The following is a 27,008-nucleotide window of genomic DNA, read 5'->3' as shown; positions in this document are numbered from 1 at the left end:
ATTGTTAAAATATTTAATACAATGTACAACTCATTAAAAATGTGTTTACATAAATTAATTAACATGAAATGCATAAAATGTGTATTGTTTTAATAAATGCTGTTTTACACACTTCTTCATGAATCATTTTGTTAATATTTAGGAATACTGTCCATGTATAAATTTTCCCCTCATAAATTGCTTTTTATGGATTTCATAACAATTTGTCTCAGTATAGAATAGTCTATGGAATGTTTAAAATTTGGGTTGCATCACTTTATGTCTGAAACTGCAACATTCCAACATCAACAAGTTTCTTTATTTTCTTTTTCTTCTCACCGTCAGCATCTAATAACATCCTGAAATTTAACAGAAAATACATGTTTAACTTTATTTTTTTATATAAACATTACAAATATAAATTTTTAATATACATGTACATATGTACAGATTTTCAAAAAAATATTTAAGGAATGACTAATATTTTTTCTGTCTTTTCGAAAAAAGATAAAAATGTGGTGCACACTGAATAAAGAGTGTAGCGTGCTATTTAACAGTGTGCACCACATTTTTTATGTTATTTCGAATAGACAGAAAAAATATTACAGTCATTACTTATAATTTAATTCTAAATTCCATTTTAAACCGGAGTAAACCATGAAAAAACATTGATGAGGTCACCGTCACATTACTAAATTATGTCTATGGGCTGATAAACAAACCAACTTCAGCCAATCAGAAGACGTGCAACATCCAAAATTAAAATGTATATATATAAAACTAGCTTTATACAAACTTCAAAGGTGTTTGTATCCTGGTATCTCATATTGTATTTTCTTGTGGTCTTGTATTGTATTTTCTTGTAGTGTTCTATTGTATTTTCTTGTAGACTCTTAATCATATATTTCTTGTGGTCTCATATGGAAATATTATTTCTTTTAGTCTCATATGGAAATATTATTTCTGTAGTTTCAGTAGGAGGTTGTGTAATCTTTTGTTTGTGTAATCTTTGTTTGTGTAACTGTTGAGGGATCCTGATATAGCAAATCTCAATAAAGTCAGCATTGCAATATGATAGCTAGCCCACATTAAAATGAGCAAAAAGACCAAATAACTGCTCCAAAACAAACTACAACCAAGGCAAATATAAGGGGTTTCTGTGTGTAAACCAAAACATAGTCTCAGCAAATCATACTTGCTTAAAGCAAAAAGACAGTTAGAATAATAATAATATTTATTAAAAAATCATTTAATTTTGGCCCTTGAGAAACACTCAGCATACAAACGCAATTTTGAGTTCCTGCCTGAGCAAGTCAGCTTGCAACCTTCAGTGTAAGGAAGAACCTGCCTGCCCGACAATGCGCCAGCCGGGGAATGTGAAGCGAGGGTTCTCCACTTAGGTGATGAGACTAGGCGTCTCATCGGCAGCCAGGTAGTGCAAGGGTCTGCCTGGGGGATAGCCCATGTACTCGTGAAGTAGCAGGGGTCTATCAAACTGGCACTGGAATAAATTTGATAAAATTTGTCCCCGAAATGCTTGGGGATGAATGAAATTTTAGAAATGACCAGTGATAAAATTCCATTAAGGAAAACTGAAATAAAGAAAAAATATATCACTAGTTTAAGCTGAGTTGTTCCTCTAGTCATGAAACAATATTGAAGGTGTTATAGGAAGGGGAAGGTGGGAGGTAAATTGAATAATAGCACTGTAAAACTCCATCAACTAGTCAGGCTGCTATGAACCAAGAAACTGATTATACAAAGACCATGCAATTGGCTTTACACACAGATTGGGTACATCTTACATCCAGGGGAGGAGACTGACCTACTGACCCTCAAATAATATACTATTATTGTGTAATCAGTATTAAAGAGATCTGGTATCATATTCTGCTTCCTCTCCCACAGTGATTGTTTGTGACATGTATCTGATTAAGACAAGATTAGTGTGCCTCCTAGTGAGATTCCAGTTGTAACTTCAAAGTGTCAAATGTTAACAAGTGGTCTGTGTATGTTAATTAATTGCATCCATAATGTCAGCATCTTTATCATAAAATTAATTACTTGAAAACTGAAATAACTTTTCTGTTTGTATAAACAATACTTAAATTACATATAAGTAAATATTTATACAAACTTCAAAGGTGTTTGTATCCTGGTATCTCATATTGTATTTTCTTGTGGTCTTGTATTGTATTTTCTTGTAGTGTTCTATTGTATTTTCTTGTAGACTCTTAATCATATATTTCTTGTGGTCTCATATGGAAATATTATTTCTTTTAGTCTCATATGGAAATATTATTTCTGTAGTTTCAGTAGGAGGTTGTGTAATCTTTTGTTTGTGTAATCTTTGTTTGTGTAACTGTTGAGGGATCCTGATATAGCAAATCTCAATAAAGTCAGCATTGCAATATGATAGCTAGCCCACATTAAAATGAGCAAAAAGACCAAATAACTGCTCCAAAACAAACTACAACCAAGGCAAATATAAGGGGTTTCTGTGTGTAAACCAAAACATAGTCTCAGCAAATCATACTTGCTTAAAGCAAAAAGACAGTTAGAATAATAATAATATTTATTAAAAAATCATTTAATTTTGGCCCTTGAGAAACACTCAGCATACAAACGCAATTTTGAGTTCCTGCCTGAGCAAGTCAGCTTGCAACCTTCAGTGTAAGGAAGAACCTGCCTGCCCGACAATGCGCCAGCCGGGGAATGTGAAGCGAGGGTTCTCCACTTAGGTGATGAGACTAGGCGTCTCATCGGCAGCCAGGTAGTGCAAGGGTCTGCCTGGGGGATAGCCCATGTACTCGTGAAGTAGCAGGGGTCTATCAAACTGGCACTGGAATAAATTTGATAAAATTTGTCCCCGAAATGCTTGGGGATGAATGAAATTTTAGAAATGACCAGTGATAAAATTCCATTAAAGTCCAAAAACTCAGATGGAAACATATGAGTGCCCCCAAGGATTTAGGAGTTTGGATTATTCACATACCTTCAATAAAGTCATGAGAAAAATAAAAAAAAATAATGAAAATATATGTTACATACTGATTCATAATAATGTTACTACATGTACATGTATTACTAATGATATTTAGTATTTAAAGATTAGAAGTTAATGATAAAAATTTCTTAACAAAACTGCATACTTGATTGGAAATAAACATGAGAATTTTATAAACAAAGGTATCCAGTATTCAAAACATTAAGTGATGCTATTAACATATCCCAAATTTGAAAATGTTATAAAAAATGATATTCAGTATTCCAATTTAAAAAAAAAAAAAAATGCTATACAAAAATGCAATCCAGTATCCAAACAAGATTAATTCAAAATTTTATATGTTTAAAGATTCAAACATGATTATACTACCATAGTCAGTATATTCAATGATGAGAATGCTATAAAAATGATATTCATTATAGTCAATGATTAGAGTGCTATAAAAACGATACTCAGTATATTCAATGATGAGAATGCTATAAAAACGATACTCAGTATATTCAATGATGAGAATGCTATAAAAAAAAAAATATTCAGTATATCAATGATGAGAATGCTTCAATTATAGAGTGTGTCAGTATCAGTTTCTGAAATACAACAGCTGAACCTGATGATTGATTAGATTAGAACCTTATAAGAAATGCATTCAGTTTTCAATCAGAGTGGGGGAGAAACTACCTGTATAACAATCTGCTAGTTTAGGGAATGTGGAGCGAGGATTCTCCACGAAGAGTGAGACATGGCGTCTCATTGTAGGTGTTTGTATGCAAGGTATGCTTGGGGATATCCCTGTGCTAGTACATTACCATACAGGCATGAGAACTATAGATCCATAATTCAAACATGATAAATTTTCCTAAACAAATTTGTGAAGAAAATGCCACTCTGTTCAGTTAAGGCAATTATAAAATAATACTTTTGGGCTAAAAAATTCTCATCATTGAATACGATGTTATTATATGCAGTTATATATTTAATAATTTTTTAGAGGTGTGTCAAATTTCACAGCTATAAAGTTCTGTTAGATTCTAGGGTATATGTAGTATTAAAGCTATGTATACTTCCATCTGCAATTTATCATTATGTGAGTAAATAAAAGTTTAAAATACATTATACTCTACAGAAAATATCACTATATCCCATAGTATAAATATCTTTAACATCAATAAGACGATATAAACAATCTCTATAATATCTTAAATAAATAGGAAAACTGTAAAGATCCTTGGTTTTGACATATTTTAGATGTAAAGTTGTCTATTTAAAAAGTGTATGTTGTCCAATTTTAAGAATTCAAATTGCTGGAATAGCTACATCCCGAGTTATGGAGTAGGTTTACAATAAGGTTCGATATAATATACTTCTAGACTGCTTGGGCACTGACGAGGCTGTAGTTTGTCCTTTATGATACATCACAATTACGGAGTAGGTTTACAATTTTGGTTCACAATCAGTAACATACTTCTGGAATGTTGCACGGGCACTGATGAGGCTGTACTACTGCCTTCTAGTCAATAGCTAATGTGCTACATGATCTCATTGAAAGGTTTGGAGAAATAATATGTCCACACAGATAAAGGAACTGATATATACACTTATGTCCATGTTGAAATGCATTAAGTCTCATTTCAAAGTTAAATATCTGCCATGTCTGTAATGTAATCCTGTTTGAAAACCTTCTGAACTTGATAAAAGTGAGAACTAGTGCTGAATGTGCTTTAAACCACATAAGCTGGTAGAATATGATAAGAATACTGGCAATGTTCATGCTCTGTATAATATGTAGGTACGACTGAGGTACAGTTGAATAAATGTAAAGTTTAAAACAAGAGTGGAAGTATATCCATGCCAAGTAAGTCAAGCTGTAATGCCACATCCAAAGTAAAATGAAGAACTTGATCATGTTGATAATGTCTAAACCTTTGTTGTAATTCTGATGAAACCAAAGTGCATACAGGATGTGTCTATGTCTCCATTTCCTCAGTGTTAAAATATGCAATATAAGAAATGAAGAAAGGTGTCAGTAATAGGCAATATCAAAAGCTGAACTTATGTAATAATTCTATAAATGTAAACTGTATAACAAGAAAATAACAGTTTGACTTATTTAGAATAATTCAAAAACTGAATAAAATATACTAAAAGTATCTTATATCTTATCTATCTAAGATCATGAAACTACTAAATAATTATTTGCAGAATGCATGAAGGCAGGGTATATATGAAGACAGCAAGTAAATATAATATAAAAAAAAAAAAATCAGGATAAGTAAAATTCCAAGTGGCTGTTTCTGAATAATATTTAAATTACAGAAGTGAATATTTGTTCAAGCTCGTCTCTAAATTGCCTTCAGATAATAATAATGAAAAGATACTTGCCTAGAACAGTTGTGTAGAATGTAAAGCCACTTCAATATATAACACTCATGGAAATCTCTGTATGGTCACAAATATATAAGGATCTGATGATATATAGATCCTGCTCGATCACATAATACTCTCTAGCACAGTAACATAGTTATAAACTTCACATGAAAAACTACACAAGTTTGCAAACAATATAAACTCAGCTGTGTATAAGTAAATAAGATCCAAAGGTGAAATAAACAAGATAGTTCATATCGCGAGAAGTAGATATCTAAAATTAGTATGGTAGCGGTTGAAAAATAATGCAGCCACATTGTGACATAATAATGGTAAAAGTTAAAAAACAAATGAAGTCCAGTGAATAAATTGAATAATAGCACTGTAAAACTCCATCAACTAGTCAGGCTGCTATGAACCAAGAAACTGATTATACAAAGACCATGCAATTGGCTTTACACACAGATTGGGTACATCTTACATCCAGGGGAGGAGACTGACCTACTGACCCTCAAATAATATACTATTATTGTGTAATCAGTATTAAAGAGATCTGGTATCATATTCTGCTTCCTCTCCCACAGTGATTGTTTGTGACATGTATCTGATTAAGACAAGATTAGTGTGCCTCCTAGTGAGATTCCAGTTGTAACTTCAAAGTGTCAAATGTTAACAAGTGGTCTGTGTATGTTAATTAATTGCATCCATAATGTCAGCATCTTTATCATAAAATTAATTACTTGAAAACTGAAATAACTTTTCTGTTTGTATAAACAATACTTAAATTACATATAAGTAAATATTATGATCTTTCATTTATAAAAGATAGAGGGGAGGATACTAATGCATTATGGGATATTAAAACTCAAAATTTTTAAGACTATTAACTGACAACATCATGGCAATAAACAGCTGCACAATGAGAACATGATATGCCCATCACTTTTTCACCAAAGTTTTATAAAAATTACTAAAAGCATTTTTGAGTTATTGACTTATTGTCTGAAAACTGGGAAACCCACTTTTTTTAATGAATAAAATCTCATAACTCAGAAAAGTATAATCTAAAATTTAAAAATTTGGCATTAAAATTAGAAAGATCATATCACAGGGAATTATCATGTGTGCTATTTGAGTTTCAAGTTGATTGGACTTCAACTTCATCAAAAACTACCTTGACCAAGTTAGGAAAAAAACTTAAAATTGACACTCATAATTTTTAAACACCCTCTTTCCCCTCCTTTCTAACAAATAAGGCTTAATATTTGTGTTATGCATGTATATATTTATAGAAAGAGAATCTTCCATAGATTTGATTTCTAGTGGTCATAATGGTGAAATATAATCCCTTATGGGTGTAACCATGGCAACAATCTGCATTTCTTTGAAACAAAATATTGCAAAAAAGGGGGATGAACATGTCACAAAAGTCTCCAAAATTTGGTCCAAAGGAAAATTTCAATCAATTACAGTGATACCTTTCCTGAAACCATAGGTTTATATCTATCAAGTGGTCAAAAAAAAAATCATATGCATTTCAATAAAATTGAATTGAAAAGATCGAGCGCAAAATCTTTGTTGATAAACACTATAATAATTTATGGACCTATGGGCAGTACGGATAGGAAAATATGGACTGTCAAACAGATAAATGGCCTATAAAACATGCTAAAAACAATATAAATGTTCATATAAACCCACTAAGAAGGCTAAATTTTTCTTCAATAATCTAAAAGTCAATTTTATTGTACAAAAACTTTCATATTTAAAAATTCACCATGGCCATAATGCGAAACTAAACTTCTAACTGTGTATTGCTACCCAAATACTTTAAACAGAAGCAGATGGAAGAATGAATGAACAGACAAACAAAAGGAAGGACCAGAGACAAATTTAGAGGGGGGCCCTGGCCCCCCTTTTCTGGGAAAAATTTGGTTGATTATATAGGGAAGCATGACCAGAGTTGGTCCCCTCTTAGGCAGTCAGTGGGCCCCCTCTTAAGAAATTCTGGATTTGCTACTGAGGAAATACTTTTCTACATCACATCTTCCTAGTTTTTAAATGTTACTGTAATATTGAAGTCTTGATAACATTTTTGTAACTGTCATTTTGTGCAATTCATTGATGATTGTCTAAATTTGAATGGACAATTTTCATGGCTGCCAAAATAAAACAGTCATCAGTTGTATATTTTTTATGACAAATTTTACAATCATCCCATTTTTCCGAATACTGACTTAGCATTCAGGAGCATATTCAGCCATTTTTTGGAAGGGATAAGGGGGGGGGGGGGGGGGACTCGACCCCAAGAACACCCCTCTGGATCAGCCCCTGGCATTGCTTCACATATTTCAAACTTTATTCATATATTCAAACTAGAAACAATAACTAGAATCTAAAATCTTGTTAAAAGTTTATTGTAGACTGTGTAGAGTGCTTAAAAAGTTTGGTTCTATTCAAATACTAGTCTTGTTATGTTTGGAAAACATAGACTAATTCCTCACTCTCCTTTAGAAATTAAAAATGAATAAAATAAACCAAATGGTCAATCAAATTAATATATTTCACTTTACCTTTGTCCACTCCCTGGGTCATTTCTTAAAACATGAAATAGATTTTGTATCCAAGGATCCATTAGAACGTCCATCACATCTGGTTGAGATAAAATATCTTGCATTTTATTCTCATCTTCTGCAGTAGCTTGTTTTGGATTGGTTGAACTTCTGACAGACATGTCAGCGCCACCTTGTGACTGTCTTGTAAGGATTGTCCCCCTTTGTGAAGCAGACGGAGGGTTTGTAGGGTTATATATATTACTGTCTGTAGGATCTATTTCCTCTATTATCTTTGGTGATGGTTTTTGTGGTGGTGGTGTCTTCTCTTCTGTTTTACCGCCATCTTTGTCAGCAATGTTTGTGAAATGATTTCCTGAAAAATAAAAACATCAAATAATTAAAACTACGATTTAAACTATAGACTCTGAAGAGCGATTATTGCTGTTAAAGGTTTATCTCTATCTATAATAATATTGAAGATAATAACCAAAAGCTGCACAATATTCTTAAAAATTACCAATTCAGGGGGAGCAACCCAACAATGGGTTGCCTGATTGGTCAGGGCAAAGGAAATGGTTTTACATTATTGGATTCAGTTTCTGACAAGTGACATTGGTTAAATGAAATACTTCAAGGGGAGTTAATTTTGTAATTCTTTGGCATAATCTTTTAGTCTTAAGGATGTTCACTTGTCAGGTTTTGGATTTTTTGTCAGATTTCAGAATCCTCTGGTTTTATCCATTTCAATGCCAATTGGCCCCCATTTTTTTACAAATCTTTTTCATGTATAATTATAAGCCATTTGTAAAAGTCTTATAAAATTTAATCCATTTTTTAATAGTTTTTGAGAACTTTAACTTGTCAATGATAAAGTTTGATTTATTTTAAAACTGTGTAACAAACTTTCTTTAAATCAAATTGTTACAATACTATTCAAATACTATGGTTTTTTTTTAATAAGAATATGGGATTTGTTTTTAATTTTTGGATCACAAAGACCAGCAAATAATAAATTTTTAATGAAATAAGCAAATATTGATGCTTTCAAGCAATACAATAGGGCTCTTCACGGTTAGTTTGGCCATATTGGATAGGGGGCAGATTTTTTAAATGAGTTGGAAATAGTTTCAAAGTGTTGGAAATCCTATGCATGTTTCCAAGCAACTGCTCTGTTTTTGTGATGAATTCCTGTATTTTTCACACCATTTTTACCTCCATAATGAAAATCTGCCCCCCTAACCAATATAGCCGAACTAACCGTGAAGAGCCCTATTGTGATAATTTCTCACTATCTTCTTCAGTTTTTTGCCAAAAACACAAAAATAAAGTTTAACTATTATAAAGGACAACAAGCTAAGAGTAAAAAAATCATTAATTTTAAATGTTTGTTTTAGTAATCAGGGGCGTAGCTAGAAAGAAACGACGTGGAAGCAAGTTTTTGAGACCCTATTTTGCAGAAAAATGTTTTTTTTTCGGTTTTGGTCATAGGACGGCTAAAAGAGGAGCTACATGTATATGTAGATAAAAAATTATGAATGTAAAACTATAAATAAATCTTTTGAATAGATTTACAAATAAACAACTCATATTTTTGATAAGATTTTACTCAAAATTGTCCAAAATCTGCTCTTTGGGTCTTGGAAGAAAGAAACGTCTCTATTACTTTGTCAATATTCACACTGAAATCCCAATGAATACGCAGTAATGCTATGTAACTGTCGATGTTCATTGTTGATCGTACATTTGTTTTCAATTACATATGTAGTACCGTGACTGAAAGATCTCCATCATGGTATGGTAGCACTCGCGAGATGTTATAAACCAGTGTACGTGTCCTGCATCGAGCGACCTTCCCAATTGAATTTGTCAAAATTACATGACAGGTCAGTTTCGTATGTCTCAGACAATATTGAGATTTGTGATATTTCCTACATTATGATGAAGCGGATACAGCGCAAAGAAGATAATACTTGAAGCGACTCCTCTTTCCAGTTCCCTTATCATATGGTCTAAAAACGCAAAAAATAATAAGAATTTCCAATACTGTTTTGGCGTGGTTGCAGGGTGATTGGCTCCGGTACTCTGTCGACCACTTGCCTCGTCATATTTTCAACGATATCGAAGGGATCTAATAATTCTAATGCCGATAGGTGCATCTAATTCCAAACTGATGAACTGCACACTGTGAAATATTCTCCAAAACTACATGTCTTAGACTGAATATAAATTCAAATCTTGTAAAAGATACAAGTTACCTCCTGATCTTGTCATTTTTTTTATTTTAAAACCAAATGTCGTTATTTAATAATATTTCATTAATTAAAAAGGTGACAACAAAGTTGTTTCCTTTAACATTCAATTTATAAATTTTGATTTTGCCATTTCTTTTTTGCATGCCGAATCAATGTGTATATGGAGCCACGATCTTTTTCTGCATGACTCGAACAGCTTCATCAACACTTGTATTAACTATAGGTTGTCAAACTAATATCCGGGACACCAACAGTCTCCGACGTTAAACAAATATTATAATCATAATAGTCTAAGATAATACATGCATCATGCGTCGCTGTCATTTCTCTCTCTCTCTCTTCATTTTTTTTTTGTTTTTTTTGTGAAAACGACGTGGATGCACGTGCTGTCGTGCCTCAGGGTAGCTACGCCCCTGGTAATTCTTGTCTTGCTTTTCCAATTCTCTATTAAAAATGTCTCTTAAGTTGGATAGGACAGAACAGTAGGTAAACACTCAAAAAATAGGTAAAAATTGTCAGTAAAGAGCAAAACATCAGTAATAAGTCTACTGAAGATTTCAGCTGCTAGACTTAGTCTTAGATCAGAGTTGTAAAGTAATAATTTAAACTCGCATTTTGAAATATGTTATATGAATTAAGGTGGTACCCAACACTTTCACTAAAATTAATTTGGATCGTTTAATTTTCATAATTTTGTCAAAGTATTTTCTTTGACACTTTAACAAAAACATAAAAAATTTAAAAAAATTCAACCAACCGTTTTGTCAGAAAAATTACACTGGTTATATAGCAATTTGACAAACACCAATTTTGATCATTGAGAAGCTTAATATTCTTTTTACAACACAATGTAATTAAAACGTTTAGCTGACTTTACAGAGTTATCTCCCTGTAGTGTTAGGAACCACCTTCAACATGATTTTTTCTCAAAATCGTAAAAATTTAAATCGCATTTAAGTCTAAAATGACAAATTTGCAATAATAATTGCACTCAATAATTTCTGATTTACAGTTTCATAAACTGGTTCACAGATTTATTAATCAGTTATTCATAAATGGTAGTCAACACTAATATTGCATATTTTCTAACATTGAATATGTGACTCACTTAACAGGAACATGTTTATAATGTCATTACCAGAACCAGTTTTATTTTACTGAAAAAATAGGTTTTAAACAAGAATGTGTCCTAAGTACACGAATACCCCACTCGCACTATCAGTTTCCTTGTTCAATGGACCGTGAAATTGGGTAAAAAATCTAATTTGGCATTAAAATTAGAAAGATCATACCATATGGAACATGTGTACTAAGTTTCAAGTTGTTTGGTCTTCAACTTCATCAAAAACTACCTTGACCAAAAACTTTAACCTGAAAGTCCCACTTTTATTTTCTATGTTCAGTAGACCGTGAAATTGGGGTCAAAAGTCTAATGTGGCTTTAAAATTAGAAATATCATATCAGAAGCAACAAGTGTACTAAGTTTCAAGTTGATTGGACTTCAGCTTCATCAAAAACTACCTTGACCAAAAACTTTAACCTGAAACTCGCACTTTCATTTTCTATGTTCAGTGGACCATGAAATTGGGGTCAAAAGTCTAATTTGGCTTTAAATTTAGAAAGATCATATCATAAGCAACAAGTGTACTTAGTTTGAAGTTGATTAGACTTCAGCTTCATCAAAAACTACGATGACCAAAAACTTTAACCTGAAACTTGCACTTTCATTTTCTATGTTCAGTGGACCATAAAATTTGGGTCAAAAGTCTAATGTGGCTTTAAAATTAGAAAGATCATATAATAAGCAACAAGTGTACTAAGTTTCAAGTTGATTGGACTTCAGCTTCATCAAAAACTACCTTGACCAAAAACTTTAACCTGAAGTGGGACCAACGAACAGACGAACGAAGGGATGAACAGACGGACGAACAGAGGCACAGACCAGAAAACATAATGCCCCTCTACTATCTTAGGTGGGGCAAAATAAAAAGTAGTAAAAGATGCCTTTGTGTTAGCAAGATCATTGAATCTGATCCTTTATGGCTTACAAGAATTGGAATTAAGTTTCCTCTTTGCACTTATGATGTTGAGGTTTTAACAAAAAAGTCAGCTACCGTATTCAGCCGTGTTTAGTAGGCATTTATGTATAGTCCTCACCCCTTTTGTAAATTAAATGCAATCTGAAGTCTTACCCATAAGTCCACAAAACTGCATAAATGCTTCTTGTGTTTCCTTATCATTCTTATATCTTTCCATAGCAGCAGTAGGGTTTGTTTGAAACATATTTACTGCCTCCATAAATCTAGGATCTTGTAGTTTCTTTAGAAGTGTTTCATTTTTTTCTACCTTACTTAGTAAATCGTCTGTCATCCATTCATCTGTTGATAAACAATAAAGTTATTAGATGTGATCATTCATACATTTATAGTATACAGTTTAAAATGCTAAAAACAATTTTGCAAGTTTTATTCATGCCTCATGTATTCAAAGTATTTGTCAAATTTTTACAGGGTTGTACATGTATTTTTAATAGAGTTTAAAAATGGATAGATGCAAGGTTTAAAAACTTTAAATGTTGTGTTATTTAAGGAGAACTCTTAAAGACCTTATATCTATTTGTGATTCTGTGACACTGGACTTATTGAGGAGATTTTGTGACATTTGACATATTGAGGAGATTTTGTGACATTTGACCTATTGTATCAAACAACAATAACTTTTGCACTTTGGTGTCAGATTTCTCTTCTTGCTTCAACATATCTTGTAATTGTCAATGAAATGGTAAACAAAAGGGTGTATGGAATTCACTGGATCTTTTAAAATATTGTCTTTTTTATTTAACAATGAAGCAAATAATGTGCATATTTTATATTACAACTCAGAAAAAAGAAAACTTTTGCACTATCAGTAACTATGAGATAGATCACCATTAAAATTTCAAACTTACTAAGGAAATACCAGGATAGTAACTAAAAAACAAAATATTTTGAAGCTGTGTTAACAAAATACAGTTTCATATATAAATGTGCTTCTTAATAACAAGTACACAACGTAAAGCATGTCCAAAAACTAACCTTTCTTGCTTGTTATGGTATCACTCATAGCTTGCTGTACTTCATCAAGTTTTAATGATTCCTCATTTTTCTTTACATAGGGTACAGATGCTTTCTTTGTTTTTTCTTGTGATGGTTTGGGTTGTGATGAGCCTCCACCAAACATAAACCCTTTTTTCATTCCTCCAAAGCCAGAGGATGATTGTGAAACTGCTGCTGATGGTTTTGGGTTTGGTTTTGGTTCTGTGTTTTCAGGTTTTGATTGGATTTGTGCTGGTTTATTGGCAGGAGCTATGTTTTTGTCTGATACTGTACAGTGTCCATTTGAAACGGTTTTCTAAAATATAAAAATATAATTCTTTAATCATTAATACATATTTTAGATTTATTTTACATATGCTGCACTTAAGGGAATACAATACAGTAGCAGGGGCAGATAATAACGTTTTCAAAACTGTTCGTGTTGTTTTCGCGACGTTGGTAACCAGTACGTTGTAATTTCGCGATGTTTCTAATAAAAACGGTAACCTTTCGTGACGTCGCTTTAAAAGAAGTTATATTTTCGCGGAATATTCACTGACGTCATTAATTTCGATCGTGCGAATTTCATAAAAGTACCTGATAAAAAAGTGGCCATGAGTTTCTAAACGACGGAGAAATCCGCCGAAAAGCAGTGAGATTAAAGGAAATACTTGAGATGTACAAAAATAAATCAAATACAATTTTGCATGACGAAATTGAAGAAATGTTTATAGACACAGAAGAGAGTACTGACAGTATAACATGGAAAGACGGGAAAATAATTGTGGAGCAGTTTAGTCTGACACTGAATAACTGCCAAAACATTTCGGCCCAGTGCTCAGTGTAGAGCAAGAAAAATTGCAAGGAATTGGGGTCTATATTTCTATTCGTTGCTTTAACTGTAACATGCTGAAAAACATTTTACCAATTACACAATTCGGAACAAAACTACCTGCAATAGTTTATTATGAATATTGGTACATGTACCTGCTTAATGTCCAGTGGCAAATATTTAATTGCACATTTATGACATCCAAATGTTATTTTAATGAAACTTAAAGAAATGAGTAAACGTATGAACCCGTGATTAATGAGAAAATTTAACAAAATATATGGCGCGTAGGGTGGCCGAATCGGGTCTGGTGTTGAAATCCGTACACAAAAGTCATTACTACGGCGTGTTGTACAGCTGTGCAATATTTTTCATGACGAGAACAGTTATTTTCATATATTGATTATGAAGTCGAAGTAAATAATAATATCTTGAATTGAAAAAAACATCGGAATCAAAATAATTAAGTTTGTGTCTTTTTTTTCTTTTTTTGTGTAGCATTTGGCAGCCTCCAAATTTTAGCCAAATTAAACAGACTAGCAATGAATTAACAAAACCGACTGCATGTGCGAGACCCTTATTGGTGGACAAATAAAATAAGAAATGAAGAGAGTGTCTCATCCTTTTCTTGACTTGAAATTAGCACATAAAAAAATGCCGATTTTAATTGATATTCTAAAAACATATAATATTGCATGTGTATGTAGAAAAACTGTCAATGAAAGTCCATTAAAAAGATTTCAAAAAAAAATATTGGTGCGTTTTTGGTTTGAATTTTAGCAAAATATAACCAATAGATACAGAATTGTCACACGTCAGTTATTCTTTTTGTATATGAAACTGGATGTAATAGACCAAAGAAGAAAACGCCCGTTCATATGCTGTTAAAAGGGCTTGTAATTAAATGTTGTCGTTTGGTATTGTTCATCATATTTGTATTTTATTCATTGTTTTGTACTTAAATCAGACCGTAAGTTTCCCGTTTGGGTTGTTTTGCATTTGTCATGTAGGGGGCCTTTCATAGCTAGTACGCGGTATGGGTTTTACTCATTGTTGAAGACTGTCCGATGTCCTATAGTCGTTTAGCCATTTGGTCCCTGGTTAAGATTTGCCTCATAGGTAATCATACCATGTCTTCCTATTTGTATGTCCCTATTGTACTTCAATGTAATGAGAGATAAAAATAGATTTATCGGCAAATGTACACTATCATTGCAGACAGACAGATCAGAAAGTGTAAACACGTTAAAACTCGTCGTATAGTAAGACGATCGGACAGACGAACAAAGTGTTTTTAAGGGGGTTTCATTGGGGAGGTTCTTATCCCAGATCCCTCTTATTGTTTTGTTAGATTCCCATATCCCGCTTACACTATGTACGTAAGAAATTCTCAATTTTTTGGTGATTTCCCTGGTCCTGCTAGACCTCATTTCCCGTTTTCACGACACAATAATTTGACTTTCACGTGTCACGCTTACAAAAAAATGGCAATCCTGCGTCACGCTTCAACCCCTATGAGACCCACTTTCAATATAGCTCTACTTCTAGACAAACAAGTACGCCAATATTCATACGTATACGCCGTAAAAAAGGTTATGTAACTTATCTATTGATAAAGACATCGTACAATGTTATTCTCTTATACCGGCTGCTGTACTTCCTATGAACAATTATATTACAACCTCATTTTCGGTCAATTGAGGCAATAATTGCACGAGTTAAATTGTACAAATTAAACTAGCTCTTATTATAAAACCAGAAGTACTGCTTATAATTTAAATTTGGAAGATGATTATCTTTTGAATATAAAAAAAAATCAAAATACGTCGGGACCTCTTAAAGTCCTGTTGACGATACGGTATCGGTTTTGTCATTGTTGAAGGTAATACTGTTGTCTATTTATAGTATCGCCTCTCTTAATTTATAGTTGGTTCACATGTTGTCATGAAAAACACCCCATATACTTGACAGCGAACTCGTGTACGGCGGGAATGATAACACGACGTTGTTGCGATTAAAACTTAATATAACGTAATTTAGCGCCATATTGACAGAATTCGTAAAACAATAAGGTTTATGGCTTTTATTGAAAAAACAAGCACATGGACCCCATTTTTTTTCTTTTGCTATCAATCAAGTACTGTTTCAAGAATACTCCTCCAAAATTTCAGGAAAAAATCAACGATCAAATTTTTTCTGCACTTCAGAAATGACGCAAAAGTATGGTCAATTTCTTTATTTCGGATATAGCACTCTATATCCGGAACATGATGATTTCATTTAACTTTAAACTTATTTCAACATGTAGATGCCTTGGATCAAGGGAATATTTTACAAAAAACCCGGTGGAGTTATGACTTTTCGTTCAAAAGTATCGTTACTTTCTTTAAAAGTCATAATTTATGAAATTTCAGGGATTTTCTTCCAAATATGCAAATTTCAAACCAAATTATCTCAAAAAGTAAGTCATGAAGGTACTTTTTTCTTTACATATTTGAAAAGTACACATTGAAATTGACCTTCTATCAAAATTTTAAGAAAAAATCAACGAGGGATCTCTACTGTATCGTATGCCCTTAAGGAGGCTCAAGGGTATAAAAATTTCAGAAAAAATAAACATTTGTTTTTCATTACACATTTTATATATTACTTTATTAGTTGTTACTTTATCATATGGTAAAAAAAATCATTAAAAAAAAATAATCTGTTTAGGCCCCAGATGACCTTTAAAATTTATATATCATTAAAAAAGCTCCTTATTATCTCCCTTTGGTGCAAAAATGACATTTTTTAGCATTAAAATTGAAATATCTCTCTCAACTCATCGGTGACCTGTATTTTTTATTTTTATTTCCAAAATATAAGCTCTACATAAACTAAACTATTGTAAAATTTGAGCGATTTCTGTAATTTAGTTTTTTTTTCATCTCAATATTACTACCTCTATTTCTCCTATTAAACTAATTAATAAAGCTGTTAATTGTTTTGTGTGACAAAATGATATGGTTAAATGGCGTCAGTGACAAGTCACATAAAGGATTTATTAACCACTTAGTGACGCACGTGTTTGGAGCAAACTTTTGACGTCTTCTCTCCTTCTTAAAATATCGATGGTCTGGAAAAAAACCTGTTGTGAAGATGAAAAATGTCCATATAAAAAAATTCTCCGACTTAAAACTTTATCCTTGACTTTGATATAAATAATTGATTTGAGAGGGTCGTTTTGTTAATGTCGTTCTAGCATTGCACGTGTTTCAAGCATAGTTTACTTCTCAACTTTTTCATTTACGATGGTTCAGAAAAGAAAACTGTCCTAATGAATTATTTGAAAAAACTTTTCCCAAAGAATTATACATTTTTCTGGTATTATATGGTAAAAACATGTCCAACAATGTTGTGTTATTTAGTTAAAAGTAAGTGGACTCCTCTTTTGGGAAGTTGTTCCAAATATGATGAATTCATAACCCCCCCCCCCCCCCCCCCCTTTTTAAGTTAAAAAAGGCAACGTTTATTTTTTTTAAATAAATGCTTAGTGTTTATTCATTACAATACAGACTAAAAGATAAATTAATTTAAGAGAATAATCAAAGACAGCATTGGGGCAAACTCATCTTTTTTTTTTTGGAAGGGGGGGGGGATCAAAAGAAGGAAAATTACAAACAAACAATCTATTTTGAAGGAAAATTTCAAACAAACAATTTATTCATATTACTTGGCAAATAAAATAATAAAGTGGCGAAAAATAAATTGTTTTGGAAAAAGTGGTGGCGAAAAAAATAATTGACCCAGGGGAAACCCTGACACTGTGTAACTAATAAATCTTGAAAGGGACATAACTAAACTATCCAGGTTATCAGACAAATTCTCTAAAAGTGTTATCTCAAAACTTTCCACCAAGGTAAAGATAAGGTATTTCTAAAATATTTGTATTGTTTATAATAGCAGAAACAGTTTTTAAAGGATGCAATAAGGAACCTTTAATGCAAAGTTTTCATCAAATCTCAAATTTAAATTCAAAGAATAAAATCTTCAAGTTTTTATCTAATCTTTCCTTGAAAAAAATGTCAACAACCTTATGTCACAGACAAAACACACTGGTTAACAGGAAAGGACTGTTATTAAATATAATATTGAAAGGGAATCAACAGGCAATTTTGTCTTGTTTTATATCAACTACTATAAAGAATTGATATTAAAAAAATCTACTTATTAATCTTGACTAGATTCAATAAACATTGATTTATTTTTTTTAAACTGACTTCAAAGATGTTTGGTTGATTTCATTGCAAAATATTATAAATGCATTTGCAAAAATACTAAAGAGCAAATTTGACAATTAAGTAATTTACTCACATTCCAAGATAAATATTTTTTTTCATGAAATTCATCAACATCCCTACGTAAATATGCTTGTGTAATTGTCATACCTTTTCTTCCTTACGATGGTTCTGTGAAGATGTCCTTGTTCTTTTTTCTTTTATTATCTGAACTTTCTGTAACATATCAGACATGTCCTCCAAGGGAGGGACATCTGTAACAAAAAACAAAATAACTTTAATATTTCAACATTAAAAAGAATTTTAAAGATAATTGTATTCAAGCTCTATTATGGTTTTCCTGTTTGAATTGTTTTATACTAGTCATTTTGGGGCCCTTTACAGCTTGGTGTCCTTGTGAGTTAAGGCTCTGTGTTGAAAGCCATACTTAAACACATAATTGTTAACTTTTTCGCATTGTGACTCGGATGAAGAGTTGTCTCATTGGCACACATACCACACCTTTCTTTATTATGTATGTCTAACAACACTATTTGACCAGATACAGCCTTTTTTGCTAATGAGTAAATAAGTTTGTTTTTACTATCACATTTTTTATCTGTACAGCAACGTTTATTTTGTTTTTGTGAATATTTTAGTTTGACCAAAAGTGGCAGAATAATCAGAAATGATGGCGGCCACCAAATAGCAGAAGGATATTTCAACAAGATTGTCTTATTTCCTGTAAAAATTTATTTGACAAAAAGTTAAACTGAGAATTTCTTTTGCCTAGGTAACTGGTTTTGGACCAGAAAGACTCTTTTGAAAGCTGCAGGATTATGCCAAATTTATCATTTATGGATATATAGGATACAATGAGTACAAGTCAAATCATCATGGTGGTCAATTTTGCACCTATACAAAAAGTCAAATCAACACCTATTTAAAGTCATAACAGCTTTTAGTGCATTTGGCACCAATTTTTTTTTTTTCTTTTTCTTATCTTTTTCTTTCTTTAATTTTTATTTGAGGCATGGGGAGAATAGTTTTTTGGATCTTTTTTCAATATTTTTAAGGACACTAAGTACAATTGCAGAGGTTAGTTGAAAATAAACATTAACTATATCATAAAAAGAAAAAACACAGACATGTACCTTTGTAATTAAGCAGTTATAAGAATACACAATAAAAAATAATCAGTTGTTTGCTATTGCTTAATCCACATATGTCATCTTAAAGACAAAATAATCATTGTATTCTAATATAGATCTTTTCCTGCATTTCCCATATACTTATTTTCATATATATTGAATAATGCTGACACCAATTTTGTATGTTACTTAAGCAATAAAAAAATAAGAAGCTGTGGTATGAGTGCACCTTGTTTACTACAGCCCAGGCTGTATTGGTAGCAGGATTTTACAAGCCCTATTGGAAGCACTGCTAGCCCATCAAAACTGACCTGCTAGCCAAAGTAATTGCCTTAACTTACAATTTCAAACTTTTCTGCATGATACAATGACTCAATGAGTAAATGAGTTATATAAACTTGTTCAGTTTTATCTGTCGTTCTAACTTAATTTTTATAACACAAAAAACATGGTCATTGGTCTTGAAGTATATTGTTTGTTCCCCCATATAAAGTCGAATTTTAAATAGTGTAATGGAGAAAATAACAGCATTATTCACAAATCATCGTCTCAGGGTCAATACAACAGTCAATAATATTTCCCAGGGAAACCTTTTTGCCCATGACACTATAAATTTTCTCTTCAGCTTTTTCTAGTTGTATTTGGCATTTTTTGGGGAGGAATTTTCAGCCTCATTACCCCTTTCATCTAACATTTTTGTTTTGCAACTGTCAAATTTCCTGGGATGTCCTTACTAAAATATTTTGTAGCATCAATACACCTACGTACCCACACTGGTCACAGTAATTTTCATAAGAAATTTTAAAAAAATAGCATTTGTATAATGCTATCATGTGGTCGTTGTTCAATGATGCATTTGGTTTCAGGACAATAACTTTAGTTTATATATTAAGTAAATGGATCTCTCTGAAAATAGTTCCACATGATATCAGTTTACCACAGAGGGTGGTAGTGTGGGTACCTTCCTGATGAATTATGGTAAAAATTATTGCCAAATGACGATAACAGTAATATTTGGTGCATGGCGATAAAATTTGCACTTTCAAATAGACGATAAAACCAGATGCTCCGCAGGGCGCAGCTTTATACGACCGCAGAGGTTGAACCCTAAATGGTTGGGGCAAGTACGGACACAACATTCAAGCTGGATTCAGTTCTAAATTTGGATTGTGATTAAATAGTTGACACAACAGAGGTTTCTGACACAGAATGAATGTGGTCTAATAAACTTAAAATTTTTGTTTTTCCTTTGAGCAATTCACTATGCTGTTGAATATTAATCCTCTCAAAAAAATGTTTGAAGAAATTTTCTATTTATTTATGAAATTTCAAATGAGAAAAATTGAACTCCCCCCCCCCCCCCCACCCCTCAATTTTTTTTTCACATCCCCTTTTCCTTTATTCCAAAACCGATCTCAATTCAAATTTCTAATGGAGTTTGCAACAATAATTACTCATTTAAATACATCATAAAATATTAAAATGTAAAAAAAGTGCTTGTTATCACTGAATGGTAAAGATTGTTTTAATTTATCAGTTGGTAGTAAAAGTGAATATACATTGTATATTGTATAAAACAATGATTTAAGTTGATTCAACTACTATTCTGGACAAACAAAGATAACTCCAATTGAAATTGTGCAATTAGATATTTCTTGCTATTGCGCAATACTGTGCAATTGAAAATACTTGCTATTGCACAATACTGTGCAATTGAAAATTTCTTGCTATTGCACAATACTGTGCAATTGAAGATTTCTTGTTATTGCTGAGTACTGTGCAATTGAAAATTTCTTGCTATTGCACAATACTTAATATAATAATTTTGGATCCTGATTTGGACCAACTTGTAAACTGGGCCCATAATCAAAAATCTAGGTACATGTTTGGATTCAGCATATCAAAGAACCCCAAGAATTCAATTTTTGTTAAAATCAAACTAAGTTTAATTTTGGACCCTTTGGACTTTAATGTATACAAATTTGAAAACAGGGCCAAAAATTAAGAATCTACATACACAGTTAGATTTGGCATAACAAAGAACCCCATTTATTCAATTTTTTGATGAAATCAAACAAAGTTTAATTTTGGACCCCGATTTGGACCAACTTGAAAACTGGACCAATAATCAATAAATAGTTGACACAGAATGAATGTGGTGACACAGTCTAATGAACTTAAAATTTTTGTTTTGCCTTTGAGCAATTCACTATGCTGTTGAATATTAATCCTCTCCAAAAAAATGTTTGAAGAATTTTTCTTTTTATTTATGAAATTTCAAATGAGAATAAAAATTATTTTACCCCCCCCCCCCCCCCCCCCCCCCCCCATTTTTTTTTCACAATCCCCTATCCTTTATTCCAAAACCGATTCAATTCAAATTTCTAATTGAGTTTGCAACAATAATTACTCATTTAAATACATCATAAAATATTAAAATGTAAAAAAAGTGCTTGTTATCACTGAATGGTAAAGATTGTTTTAATTTATCAGTTGGTAGTAAAAGTGAATATACATTGTATATTGTATAAAACAATGATTTAAGTTGATTCAACTACTATTCTGGACAAAGAAAGATAACTCCAATTGAAATTGTGCAATTAGATATTTCTTGCTATTGCGCAATACTGTGCAATTGAAAATACTTGCTCTTGCACAATTCTGTGCAATTGAAGATTTCTTGCTATTGCACAATATTGTGCAATTGAAAATTTCTTGCTATTGCACAATACTGTGCAATTGAAGAGTTCTTGTTATTGCTGAGTACTGTGCAATTGAACATTTCTTGCTATTGCACAATACTTAACATAATAATTTTAGATCCTGATTTGGACCAACTTGAAAACTGGGCCCATAATCAAAAATCTAAGTACATGACTGGATTCAGCATATCACAGAACCCCAAGAATTCAATTTTTGTCAAAAACCAAGTTTAATTTTGGACCCTTTGGACTTTAATGTAGACCAATTTGAAAACAGGGCCAAAAATTAAGAATCTACATACACAGGTAGATTTGGCATATCAAAGAACCCCAAGAATTCAATTTTTGATGAAATCAAACAAAGTTTAATTTTGGACCCCGATTTGGACCAACTTGAAAACTGGGCCAATAATCAAAAATCTAAGTACATTTTTAGATTCAGCATATCAAAGAACCCAACCGATTCAATTTTTGTCAAAATCAAACCAAGTTTAATTTTGGACCCTTTGGACCTTAGGGTGCTATAAACAGTTTCGTATAAAAAACTAGGGGTTATTCCCCAACTAAAAATAACCATGGAGGGAAACCCCTGTTTATTTACTTACTTGGTGAAAAAGTATCATGTTTTTTGTATTTGATTGTAAAAATTAGTTAATTAGCTGTCAATTAAAACAGGTTGAATGATTGAAATAATTTTAAAAATTATAATAAATATACATGTTTCAAGGGGAGACAACACTGTAAACAGACTGTTTTCTTAGCAGTGAAAATTGAAAACTTATTTGCAGCCACTGTAGCTCTTTTCGGAGCAGGAAACCGTACCCTGAAACAAGATTTTTTTGAAAGGCCAGGTAAAAACCTACTAAATTCATACAGTTTTGATTATGAAAAATGTGCATGGATCATGTCTTCATGGGTGTGCACATGACCTGATTTCAAGTTTTTTATGTTAAAATTATACCTTTTTTCCCCCATGTTCATACATTGGATGAAATTTTTATAATATATCCAAAGTACACATTATTTTTATTTCATTATAAACTAGAGAACATTCTGATTCCAGTGATATCTAGTTTTATAAAAGTATCTTTATTAATCAGTCCACCAGTAAGGGTCACATATGCATGGTCCCTCAAAATATGACGTCATAGAAAAAAACTGTTGATTGCACCCTTAATGTAGACCAATTTGAAAACGGGACCAAAAATTAAGAATCTACATACACAGTTAGATTCGGCATATCAAAGAACCCCAATTATTCAATTATTGATGAAATCAAACAAAGTTTAATTTTGGACCCTTTGGGCCCCTTATTCCTAAACTGTTGGGACCAAAACTCCCAAAATCAATACCAACCTTCCTTTTATGGTCATAAACCTTGTGTTTAAATTTCATAGATTTCTATTAAATTATACTAAAGTTACTGTGCGAAAAACCAAGAAAATGCTTATTTGGGCCCTTATTGGCCCCTAATTCCTAAAATGTTGGAACAACACTCCCAAAATCAATCCCAACCTTCCTTTTGTGGTCATAAACCTTGTGTTAAAATTTCATAGATTTCTATTTACTTTTACTAAAGTTAGAGTGCGAAAACTAAAAGTATTCGGACGACGACGACGCAGACGACGACGCAGACGACGACGCCAACGTGATAGCAATATACGACGAAATTTTTTTCAAATTTTGCGGTCTTATAAAAATGGAATGATTTTGACAAATCATGTTAATTTTTTTCTAAAAATAACAGTAAAGATAATTATTTGAGACCTCTGTTGAATCACGATAAATATATATTTGACGAATCACTGTAAAATTAAAATTAATTTGACACTAATGGAACTGAAAATTGCTGTTTTACACATGACCGTAAACGCATTACTACCCAGGCTACTAATCTCATCATAGAGTCAGACCACAGGCACTATAGTGACGTTCTGTCAATAGTAATAAAATATTTGCAATGGGAAGAAAATAGTGTCCATATATATACATGTATATACAACTCGTCTAAACATCAACCCAACAATGTTAGATCTGTAAATTTGCTTTCGCAAATTTTAGGTTCTTCCCTCGCCGGGATACATGTATATAAATCAAAGTGATGGAAATCACTCATGAAAAAATTAAAAGAGTAGTTTGAATAATTTCATATTAAGGTATGGTGGGGGGAAATGAACATTAATAAAGCACTATTGAAGAAAATTGCATTAACAGCAGGTCTTTAGAAGGAAAAGTGTTTTTCCAGTATGAGGATAAAATGAGCTCAAATTAAATAATATGGTTCTCTTAATGTGTCAACAAAAATAATCTAACTAGATGTGTCAAAACGACACAAAAAGTTGAAAAACTGCAATTTCAACAAAACAAGTGGACACAAACATGATGGTACATGTAGTCTCACATATCAAAAGTCAACTCAAAATTTGAAGGCATAAAGAAAAAAAGGCTATAATTGTGATTTTCAACTATTTTCAAAGTCATAAACCCTTAATTTTGACAAAAATCAGCAGAGCGGAACTTACTTAAACTTGATCTATAACTCATCATCGTTAACTCACACAGCAAAAATCAGTACAATATTTGAAGGCATTGAGAAAAAAAGTCTGTATAACTGATTTTCAACAATTTATGACAGTCCAAACCCTGTTATTTCGGAAAAAATCAGCTGAGCTGAACAAAACTTAAACTTGATATGTAACTCATCATGGTTAACTCACATACCAAATATCAGCCCAAAATCAGAAGGTGCTAAGAAAAAAACTCTGTATAATGGTTTGTTGCAGAATGATGGAATGACGGAATTACGGACAAGGGTAAAACTATATGTTGCGGGGCCATAAAAATGTTGTAATGTTTTGTGGCATTTTGTAAGTTGAAACATAGGTTATATGACATTGAAGATTAAAAGTTGTAGAGTGCCTAAATTTTTAGAGTATTTTTCAACACAGGGCATTGAAAATGTACTTTTTCAATGTAAACAAATTAAAAAACTTATTTTATTAAAATGTGGATTCTTGCAAAAATATATATTCACTTCTAATAAAAATTCAATGACTAAAATAGACATTATGGTTGATAGAGAAAAAACTAATAAACAATGGTTTGTTATAATTAAAAGTTTTAAAATTTTAAAACTGTTTCAAGCGAAATCCTGATAAAAAAAATAAGTGAACTAATCTAAATTGTTGATTAATTACAGATGACTATTGGAAATTTATTAAGTAAATTATAGGCCTTACTTGAATACCTTTTGTATATTCATATTTATATTCATATTTCTTTTTTTTTATAAGATATGTAATCCATTATTTATCTTTCAAACATAATTTACCGAATCACTTTATGTAATGCAGATCAAAAGAAATAGGCAATACATAAATCTAGCATCCTTATATATATCAAAAATCTAATATATGCATATTTGTATATTGATCGAGTTGTATATTAGAGTATAATTATGTAACACAGAGGTTGAAATTTATGCAATGTGGTCAATTTGATTGACAGTTTAGGAGGTGGGGTATTGTAATTAAAAGGTCTACCTTGTCTCTGATTGTTTGTTGATAATGATAGTTGTCAATCATACTAGTATTGTATCAATACTCAATTACCTAATCAAAATGTTTTTAAAAGTTTGCACATCAACACCTTAATGGCATACATTCTTAAATGAACTGCTCCAAAAACATACCCATTTTTTCAGTTTATATGTGTATTATGTGCACATACATGAGAACTATAATAAGGAACTATATTTCAGTATGAATACATTTAGTAATAGTAGCTAACCTGTCGTGTTGTTAGGGAGGCCAGTGCCTAAGTAAAGATTTAGAACAAGTTCTAATCTTTCCAAAAAAAAGAGCTCTTTTTATTATTATTGACAGAACGTCTATAGTCCCTGAATCCAGGTCCGTTCGCGCCCATTCACGTTAGCACCCACTCATGTTCGCCCCTTTCACTTTCGCACCCTACATGTTCGCACCCAAAGTCCGTTCGCACCCTTCATGTTCGCGCCCAATTTTAATTGGTTTTGTGTTTAATAACTATAGCTTTGTAATCAAGTTTTGGCAAGTGTATTCTTATATTTGTTGGCATTGTCTCAAAATAAAGTGAGACAGCATTTTTTTTTTGTGTTGAATAAATCTTAATCATGTTTTGGATAGTGTATTGTTAAAAAAAAAAATCCTTTATAAATAAAGTGGGATTCTGTCAACATTTTATTTTGTGTTGAATAACTCTTAATCATGTTTTGGTTATAATAGTGTATTGCTTTATTTTACTGTTTCAGATCAAAGGGACCAAGCTGTTAAAAACAATTATCTTTTGTGTTTTTCATTTAAAATCTTGAATGTTTTACTTACACCAAAGCAATTTATAACAACAATCATGATTTTCCAATTATTCAACTGGAATTTGACTTAAAATTGGGCGCGAACGTGTAGAGTGCGAACGGAAATTGGGTGCGAACGTGCGAGGTGCGAACGTGCGAGGTGCGAACGTGTAGGGTGCGAAAGTTTATTGGGCGCGAACGAAACAGATACCATAGTCCCTGTGGTCAGACGGAAGGCTGGGTGATCGAGTATGGGAGTTAACGTTATTGTCCCAAACGTTCAAGAAATAGGGTCAAACAAGATATTTCAGTAGAGAAAACTGCTATTTATTTGTTTGTTTAATCCCTCAATGACTGAGACGATTGAAAACTTGTTTGGCGTCATTAGATACGAACCTGTTTCGTCGGCCATATTTTTGGGTTGTCGTTCGTAAATTACAGGTGTTAAATTATGCCCCAAATTTCCGATGAAAGGATTCGAATACAAAATATTCACTTCAAAAATA

At 32.0% G+C, this 27,008-nt stretch overlaps 1 protein-coding gene across 1 annotated transcript; it reads right to left on the bottom strand.

Moving 5' to 3' along the window:
- Positions 1-27,008, bottom strand: LOC134686915 (uncharacterized). Its single transcript, XM_063546765.1, has 6 exons — positions 26,899-27,008; positions 18,491-18,594; positions 13,232-13,547; positions 12,350-12,535; positions 7,924-8,278; positions 1-338 (listed from the first exon to the last, which is right to left on the bottom strand). The coding sequence occupies exons 1-6, from the start codon at positions 26,912-26,914 to the stop codon at positions 257-259; spliced, it is 1,059 nt and encodes a 352-aa protein (XP_063402835.1). The 5' UTR covers positions 26,915-27,008; the 3' UTR covers positions 1-256.

Source organism: Mytilus trossulus, chromosome 10 (assembly GCF_036588685.1).
Source record: "Mytilus trossulus isolate FHL-02 chromosome 10, PNRI_Mtr1.1.1.hap1, whole genome shotgun sequence".
NCBI lineage: Eukaryota > Metazoa > Mollusca > Bivalvia > Mytilida > Mytilidae > Mytilus > Mytilus trossulus.
This window is presented reverse-complemented; position numbering and strand designations above follow the sequence as displayed.